This window comes from Mus caroli, chromosome 2, assembly GCF_900094665.2.
Source record: "Mus caroli chromosome 2, CAROLI_EIJ_v1.1, whole genome shotgun sequence".
In the NCBI taxonomy this organism is placed as follows: domain Eukaryota; kingdom Metazoa; phylum Chordata; class Mammalia; order Rodentia; family Muridae; genus Mus; species Mus caroli.
Window position 1 is genome coordinate 7,762,632 of NC_034571.1, and position 9,422 is coordinate 7,772,053.

At 44.3% G+C, this 9,422-nt stretch overlaps 1 protein-coding gene across 1 annotated transcript in view; it reads left to right on the forward strand.

Annotated features, from left to right (window-relative positions):
* Positions 1-9,422, forward strand: part of Prkcq (protein kinase C theta) — a 131,413-nt gene that overhangs the window by 112,984 nt on the left and 9,007 nt on the right. The window contains exon 16 of the mRNA XM_021155209.2: positions 7,135-7,323. Within this exon, the coding sequence (XP_021010868.1) occupies positions 7,135-7,323 (189 nt within the window). The remainder of the gene's footprint in view (positions 1-7,134; positions 7,324-9,422) is intronic.

The following is a 9,422-nucleotide window of genomic DNA, read 5'->3' on the forward strand; positions in this document are numbered from 1 at the left end:
GCTCAGAAACATCTGCACCCTCCACCCAGGCTCAGAAACATCTGCACCCTCCACCCAGGCTCAGAAACATCTGCACCCTCCACCCAGGCTCCTCCATTGCCTATAACTCGCACAGCTCAGGAGCGAGAGAGATGGCACAGTGAGTAAGACATCTTCCTGTGCAAGTATAGGGACCTGGGTTCAAATCTTCCAGCACCCACTTAAAAAGCCAGGCATGGCCATGTCCTCCTATAACCTCAGAGCTTTAGAAGGTAGGGACAGGAGAATCACTAGGGTTTGCTGACTGCTGACTACAAGCCTAGATCCAAATTCAATGAGAGACCTTGCCTTAAGGAATAAGGCAGAGAGTTAAATACTGAGATACTGTCTGACATTATGGTGGCACACACACACACATACACACATGCACACATATACACACGCGCGCGCATTTGCACACAAAGTATATTCGTTACATTTCTGTGGATGAGATAAAACACCATGACCACTGGACGTGGCTTGTGCACGTCTTTAATCCCAGCACTCGGGAGGCAGAGGCAGGTGGATTTCTGAGTTTGAGGCCAGCCTGGTCTACAGAGTGAGTTCCAGGACAGCCAGGGCTATGCAGAGAAACCCTGTCTCAAAAAAAACAGAAAACAAAAAACAAAAAAAAAAACAAAAACAAAAACAAAACCACCATGACCAAGGCAAGGCAACTTATAAAAGAAAGGGTTTGTTTGGCCTTACTCTTAGAGGGATAAGAGTGCATCACCATTACAGAGAGAAGTTTGGCAGCAGGCAGGCCTGGTGGCTGAAGTAGCAACTGAGACCTGATGTCTTAAACCACAAGCAGGAAGAGCAGGGAACAGTGAGAGCCATTGAAACCCGCCCGCCCCCCAGTGACACACTTCCTTCAGGAAAGCCACACCTTCTAAGCCTCGCCATATAGTGCCAGCAAAGCATCCGAACGCTTGAGATTGTGAGGGAAGTCTCACCAGTTCCCCTCATGAGAACGACTCACAGATGGCTCAGTAAAGTGAGACAACTTAGCCTTTTAAATGTGAATGAATGAATGAATGAATGAATGAACTTGTGAATGGAGGATGATCGTCTAATAAGGACAGGCCTCAGATTTTCCAGGTAAAACAGTGTGACCAGCAGGTCCCCGTAACCTGTTCAGCCATGGAGCTTAGGAATCATGTTGCTTCCCCTGAGCTACTGTGGCTTTAATTTTAATTTAACCTTCACTGAAAGGTATGGATGGCCACTGTCCTTCAAGAAATCTGTGGGCGTTTTCACTGTCCAGTTCAGTTCCTTTCCAGGATACCTTTCTGACATTAGAACCGGCATGTGAACACAAACTCTTTTCAGTTTGAAAGGAAACCAAAGCCAACTGTGGCACAAGTGTAGGAGACCTCAGAGCAGAGACTATTCAGCAAGAACCCCTTTAGGGAATAATCCTAAACTGTGTTGGCTTAACTCAGGTGCATCATGTAGTCTCAGCAAAGGTTTCCTGTGTCTTCCTCTTGCTCCACACCTTCCACGCCTGTGTCCACTCCCAACTCCACCAAACACCCATTGCATGAGCTGCCTCTGTTGCTTTTTCCTCTACTGTAGGATATGTAAATATCCTTGTGTATGTTCTTGTCCATCCTGTCTGCAAAGGCTTAGGTTTTGTTTTCCTCAGCAAGGCTTCCTTCCTGGTTCTGCTTCTTTTCCGTGCCTTTTAGAACTTAGCTTTGATAGCCTGCTGCTTTCTTCTCTTACACTCTTTCCCTTTGAAGCATGTTCCTCTCCCCGTGACTCCTTGATTGGTTCTCACTTCTTATTGGGTATCCACTTCCTCTGTCTGTCTCTCTCTGTCTCTCTCTCTGTCTCTCTCTCTCTCTCTCTCTCTCTCTCTCTCTCTCTCTCTCTCTCTCTCTCTCTCTCTCTCTCTCTCTTGCTCATCACCTTCTTATTATGTAGTGGTACCCAGAGAGGCAAGAAAAGAGTGGCAGATGCCCCTGAAGCTGAACAACAGGTAGTTGTGAATACCCAACATTGGTACTGGGAATTGAACTCCAATGCTCTGTAAGAGCAGTGTGGTGATTTGTTTATGCTCGGCTCAGGGAGTGGCACGATTAGAAGGTGTGGCCCAGTTGGAGTAGGTGTGTCACTATGGGTGTGGGCCTTAAGACCCTCATCCTAGCTGCCTGGAAGTCAGTATTCTGCTAGCAGCCTTCAGATGGAGATGTAGAACTCTCAGCTCCTCCTGTGCCATGCCTGCCTGGATGCTGCCCTGCTCCCACCTTGATGATAATAGACTGAATCTCTGAACCTATAAGCCAGCCCCAATTAAATGTTGTCCTTTGTAAGACTTGTATTGGTCATGGTGTCTATCCACAGCAGTAAAACCCTAAGATAAGCAATATTTGCTAACTGCCCAGCCACCTTTCCAGCCTCTCCCTGACTATTCTTTAATGAGTAACTTTATCTATGACAGTAGTTTTAGCTCCAGAATAAGCATGGTCAGGCCAAACTTTGTCTTACTACAGACCTATGTACATCACAGACTTACATATATCACATGCCCTTCAAACATCACAGCCTCCAGACTCACTTTCCCTGATGAACCTTCCCTCCCTCTTTTCCTTAATATATCTTTCATGAATAACCATGAAGCCACCTACCAGTTGTCTCAACAAAAAAAAAAAAATTGAAATACAATATTCAAGTGTTCTTCTCTATCCCCAAATCCAGCCAAACTCCAAGTCTTTCTCAAATAGGATCTCTCACTTCCTGGATGCTGATACTGAATCAAGACTTGCCCCTTGTTTTTTGCATCCTTTTATTGGCCCCCAAAGAATGTCCTGTTCTTCCCCATCCTTTCTGGGCATTGCTCTAGGAAATCTGTCTCCTCTTGCCCTGAATCCCAGATATGGCAATACCCTTCCTTATGGCTTCTCTCCATCCTATACATCACCAACCTCTTACATGTTTTCAAGCCTTTGAAACACATTTACTTATCAGTCTATATAATCATCATTTATGTATGCATGCACACATGAGGGTCATCCTAGTTTACATGGGAAAGTCAGAGGACATTTCACAGGCATCAATGCTCTTCCTCTACCAGGTGGCTTCCTGGGGATTGAACTCAGGTCATCAAACTTGTCAGCAAGCCCCTTTACCCTCTGAGCCATCTCAGCAGCCCCATAGCCTCAAACTGTTTGATGATGTTTCTTTATCAGTTAAGTAAACACTCAAGATATGTATATGTGTTTACAATACACATGAATCACATTCATTGCTACATTCGTGGTCTATGAGCTAAAGAACATGACTAAAATGTTTAAGATCAAATTGAACTAAGAATAAAATTTTTAAAAAACTGGTACCAAATAGCTTAATTTTATTCTATTTTGTTAATAGTGGAAAGTAAGAATATGTCATTAAAATTAGATCAAATAGCTTTTTGGAAATTATTTCTTTGCAGGGCAGTGGTGGCCCACACCTTCTATTTCTTTTATAATTGAGATTTAATATAATTACACCATCCCCCCTTCTTTTTTTCTCTCTCCAACCTTCCTATATATCCCTCCTTGCTCTTTCAAATTTATGGCTTCTTTTTTCCTTAGTTGTTGCTGTTGTTATTGCATGTGTATGTCCCTAAATACATACGTTCAGCCTGCTCCGTCTTTACATTATTTGTGTGTGTGTTTCCAGGGCTGCCCGTTTGATAGCAGATGACCAGCTAGAGTGCTCACCCTGGGGCAGACTCTCTTTCCCGCTCTCATGTCCCTTAGTTGCCTGTAATTCTTAGGGCTGGGGCTTCATGCACTTCCTCTGTCCTCCTTAGCCCTTCTTCAGCTTGTGTTTAGGCAGACCTATTGCTGAGACTTTGTAGGTACAACTTCTGAAGTTCTTAGGAGACACAGTCTCACAGCAAATCTGTTCTTCTGGCTCCTACAGTCTTTCTTTCCTCACGTCAGCACTGTTCCCCGAGCCTTCGGTGTGGGAGTTGTATAATAGAAGCGTCCCTTGGTACACTGGGCTCCAACCTCTGGGTTTTTATTGTTTTTCTGAAATGGTTTCTCCATCTGCCACAAAGAAAAATTTCCTTGATGAGGGGTGAAGACTATAACTTTAAATTTTCTTTGGTTTAGGGCTCAGCAGGTAAAGTCACTTGCTACCAAGCCTGACAACCTAAGATCCATCCCTAGGAACAACATGATAGAATGGACTCCTGGGAAATTGTCCCCTGACCTCCGCACATGCCTCCCTGCATTTAATAAATGTATTTTTTTTTAATCATTTTTTAAAAGTCTTGGTGTCTTGGTTTAATGATTTAAGGCTCTGGAACTGAAAGGTCTAATGTATTTCTTCCGATTCTCATACTATCATGGCTGGTAAAGGGCCAAGCAGGTCCAATATAAAACAGAATTTGTAATCCGTATTTAGCAAGGACTATCCCTGATGAGAGCAGATGTAAGTCCATCATCCAAAACACTACTTTTAAGGCTTTTTTTTTTCCAATAAAGCTTCTTTTTGGCCAAAATATGGTTAGTGTGTCCGCTGGTTCAGCTTCAGACGTGGCCGAGGGACTAGCACCATTTCCTACCTCTCATAGATTTGTATTATTTATTTAAACTCTCTAATCCGAATGCTCTGATCGCTACTGATCCTTATGTTCACTAACGGGATCCAAATCATCGAGCAGCTATTCAACCTCATCCAAGGATTGTGTACACCTTAACACAATAGCTCCAAGGCACACCCACTGCAAGGGACAAAGAGAGTCTGTGTCAGCACGTGACAAAGCCATTATTATAATTTGGCTCATTTCTCCGGTTTGAAGCTGGGTCTCAGTTCTTGGAGGAAGGCAGAGCTAGGGAAGGTTGACCCTCTACCCAGTACAGCTCCGCTGCCCTCTCCACCTCAGAACAGTCAGTGTGGAAAGAACCGTGCAGGGAGAGAGAAATAGCAGGAGATGATTAGCAACTATGGATTGAAATCCTCAAAGACTGGACTTCAGAAGCCAGCTCTCAACTCACTGTGAGATCTGAAATAAGGCACACAGCCTCCTAAGTCCAGCCATCCTCCCCAGGGATAACAGCAGCGTGTCCGGGTATTCTTAGAAACCAAGTTTCGCGTATGAAATGACACCTGGTGTATGTTAGCATTCACTCTTTAACAGCCTGTTCCCTGTGTGAATTTGCAGTCTGCTCCTCCCTCCCAGCATAAAACTGCATTTACTTTAACTAACATAACCAATCTCGAAGCTCTAATTTCCACGACAGCTGTCTCCTGGCCTCCAAATTTCATTTGTTCCTCTAAAATGAAGTTGTTTACATAGAGGCTTGTTGCTCAGGACCGGCTCTGGTTGCTTTGGCGCCACCTGGTGGCTTACCGTGGGAATTGCGTCTGAGTCTGCTACCTAGTACAGGTTTCCCTTTGAGTGTAGGGCTGAACCAATTGATTATACGTACTCATGGTGAATTCACTCCCAGTGAGCCGACTTTTACATTATTCCTTAAAGGCCAGTGAAGTTGACTTCTTGTTTGTCAACTTTAAAGTGAGCTTGTATATTTAAATATTGAATTGCAGCTATCGGGTAGCAGTTTACAATGGTGGCAGATTGCAAAATGATCTTTATTTTCACTCATGGGGATAAGTCTCATCCAAGTAGCTGTTCAGCACTGCGCTTGCAGAAGATTTCAGGTCACAAATCCTATCACAAATCACCTTGAGTTTCCTACTTTCCACAGGCTCTTTAGAGCCACCCTGCAATAATAAGGTAGCCAAGTGTGACTATCCTTTCTACTAAGGTAGTTTATAAAGGGGCAAGGAGTCTTCCCCAAGCTGTGCAAATGAGAGATTTGGCACTTGAAGGACACGTGGGGCTTTATACAGCCATCAGAACTGTTGGGTTGTGGGACATTGTATCATGTGTCTGATCATCACTGCATTCTGATCCAGAGCCTGGAGTGGAGTCTTGTTTCACCTAGCACGGAAGTGCTCTGGGCTCGTATATGTTTGTAAGTTTGGGTAGCGTTGGGCTGTATCTACATATCCCAGTTTCTTTGTGCATTCATTCCATTGATGGGCTGACGCCCTATCTTAGATCCCATGCTGCTACATTAAACAGAGTGCTGGTGTGTCTTAAGTGCACCGACTTTGTTGCCTTTGTTTACACACCCACCCACCATCACATCGTCTTCAGCCTTTCATGCAGTCATGGATCCCACTATGAACTGTTTTAGCAAAGCCCGGGCCTGCTGCATTCAGCTGATATTCACAGTGGCTTGTACAGTTTGGGCCTTTCAACAGCAGACAAGGAAGCTGTTGAAAGTCAAGGTACAAAGTCTCTATTGCTATAAACAGTAAGCTGATCAAAAGGATTGATTTATTTTATAAGTTCAGTAAATTCCTAACTTTAATCCTCCTGCCTGGATGACAGACCCAGACCATTCTCCGAGCTGCTCGTAGCTCTGGGACGTCCTCTGGCTTCTGGATCTGAAGAGTTCTGCTCTCCTCTCTCAGGCTACTCACGTGACTTGATTCTTCATCCCATTGACCAAGCGCATGACTCTTGACGTGCACAACTGTGATTGGCTAGGTTTTAAAGACTTGAGTAAATGGTATCTCTGGTTAATCCGTTCCCCTCAGTGATTTTATGCAGAGCTGAGAGAATAGAAGTCAGTAGGTTTCATTTAGCAGTCCACACCAAAGGTAATAATGGAGACCTTAGAGTCAAGCCAGCTCTATAGGACACAATATCTACCTCCCCAGAACCTCATAGCACTGATGGGAAATTAAAAGCTACAGGCTTGGTTCAGTCATTGCACTCAACGCCAATGAGAAAAATGCAAAGTGAGACTCTAAAGTGTTTACTTACATGCAGAAACTTGGTCATGGCGGAGCCATTTCGAACCTGCGCTTGCCAGAAGATAGCGTTCTCAGTTGACCTGTAGATCATAACAGCCAGTCATTTATTTACCTTCAGCCTTGGAAGTGTTATCAGCCGTCAGACGTACCTACTGATGATGCTCTGCTTTCGTCAGACGTACCTACTGATGTTGCTCTGTGTTATCAGTCGTCAGACTTACGTACTGATGATGCTCTGCTTTCGTCAGACGTACGTACTGATGTTGCTCGGCTTTCGCCATGCAGATCTTGCTGGGTCAGAAGTACAACCATTCTGTCGACTGGTGGTCCTTCGGGGTGCTCGTTTACGAGATGCTCATTGGCCAGTCGCCCTTCCACGGGCAGGACGAGGAGGAGCTGTTCCACTCCATCCGCATGGACAACCCCTTCTACCCGAGGTGGCTAGAAAGGGAGGCCAAGGACCTTCTAGTGAAGGTAAGACCTGAAGCCAAAGCCTGGGGCGGGCGTGGCTCACATGAAGTCAAAGCCTGGGGCGCGCGTGGCGCACTGGGCGAGCACCGCCCTGAAGTGTCCCCTAGCGTTAGGAAGACAAGGCTGCAGAGATGGCTCAGTGGTTAGAGCACTGGCTGCTCTTCCAGAGGTTCTGAATTCAATTCCCAGCAATCACATGGTGACTCACAACCATCTGTAATGGGATCTGATGCCTCTACTGTTCTGTTTGAAGACAGCTACAGTGTACTCATGTAAATAAAATATATAAATAATTTTTTAAGTGAAGGCAAGAGGAAGGAAGTAAATCCTCTTTCCATCATTTTTAAGAGAAATGTCAAGGCAGTCTTGGTGACTCTGGATGGAGGTGCAGCTGGCTCTTTAAGCAATCCCAGTACATGGCTTACTGTGTCCTTTGTTTCCTATATGCAATACCTCTTTGGCCAGTGTGTCCTCCATCCCTGTTTGAACCTTTAGCAGGATGCAGACATCTCTGTTCTCTCCAGTGAAAGACAACCCTCTTAGGTCACAAACATCTTCTCATCGAGAAGCTGAAAGCATGGAGCCCGAGGCCCCAGTCAGCTTGTCAGACTCCATGTGCATGCAAGACTGTCACCCACCTCTGTCAGAGTTCTGGCCTGTGGAGGAGGGATTACAGTCACACTGAGGTCGTCTGCAACCTAGTTCTCTACCCTTTCAACTCTTGGGTCTCTGCTCAGGCCCATAGTGATATAGTATTATAATAAATGTAATGATAAGCACATGTGTGAGTATACACATACATCATATACATATGCACACATACACATATACATATATACTTATAGACAGCCTGAGTTCATTATGCAATATTAACCAATGAGACATCTCTCCAGCCCCTATTAATGAATTTTAAATCAAAATTTTGAAAGCATTCCAATGGATGGGGTACAGTTCAGTGACAGGGTTTTTTGGGGTTTGTTGTTGTTGTTTGTTTGTTTGTTTGTTTGTTTGTTTTAAGCATACAAAGGTTCTAGTTTTCCCTCTCAGTACCAAAGCAAGGAGAGAAAGAAAAGGAAAGGAAAGAGAGGGAGAGAAGGAAAGAAAGGGAAAGAAAAGAAGGAAAAAAGCAAGAGATTCCAAGACTCATCTTTCTCACTAGTTGGCTGTTTTCCCCTTGTGAAGAACTATTTAGGATTAAATCGAAAAGGCTTTATACTTCCATGTCTCTAAGGCAAGTGACAGCTTGTCTGAGGTATTAGACATTTGGAGGTGACTCCAGAGCTTTCCCTGAGAATCGGGACCTCGAATCAGAGAGGCGGTGACAAAGCCTCATAGAAAACTCGACCTGAGGTTAATAGAAGTAGGTATTTAGAATCCAGCTTGCACCTTCTGACTATGAGCCAAGCAAGCACCGAGCCCAGAAAACTCCCTGAATGGCCAATTAGATTCACGTTTAATGAGCAAACAAAACACACATAGAAGAAAAGCTAATTTTAAAACTAGGTGTTTTTTTTCTTAAGATGACAGAGGCAAAAAAGAAGCTAGTGGGATTTAAATGCACACAGTCTCCCTTTACGTAAAGGCAAGTTCAAATTTCATGACAGTCAGAACATTTTTCTTCACACTTGGCTCTGTGAAGAGCTCAAAGTGAATTGAACATGTCAACTACAGATGCCATAACAAAACGTACCCAGACTAATCAGGCAATTTCTTTCTTACTGTTTCTTAACTGCTTGGCACGCTGTCAGATGGCAGGCCTTACGTGCACACAGAGCAGATCCCCCTGCCTCCAGCAAGCTGGACTTAGTGCACACTGGAATACACAGATGCATCTTACACAGCAGACAACTATTTCTTACCATTCTGGAGGTTACACAGCCAAGATTAAGGTCCATCAGGGTCAGTTCTTGGTCCTGGCTCTCTTCATAGAAAGACCTTGCTCTATCTGGAGGAGTGAGCTGAGAAAAGACTCTAGGATCTCTCTCTTTTCTTTCTTTCTTTCTTCCCTCCTTTCTTTCTTTCTTCCTCTTTCTTTCTTTCTTTCTTTCTTTCTTTCTTTCTTTCTTTCTTTCTTCCTTCCTTCCTTCCTTCCTCTCTCTCTC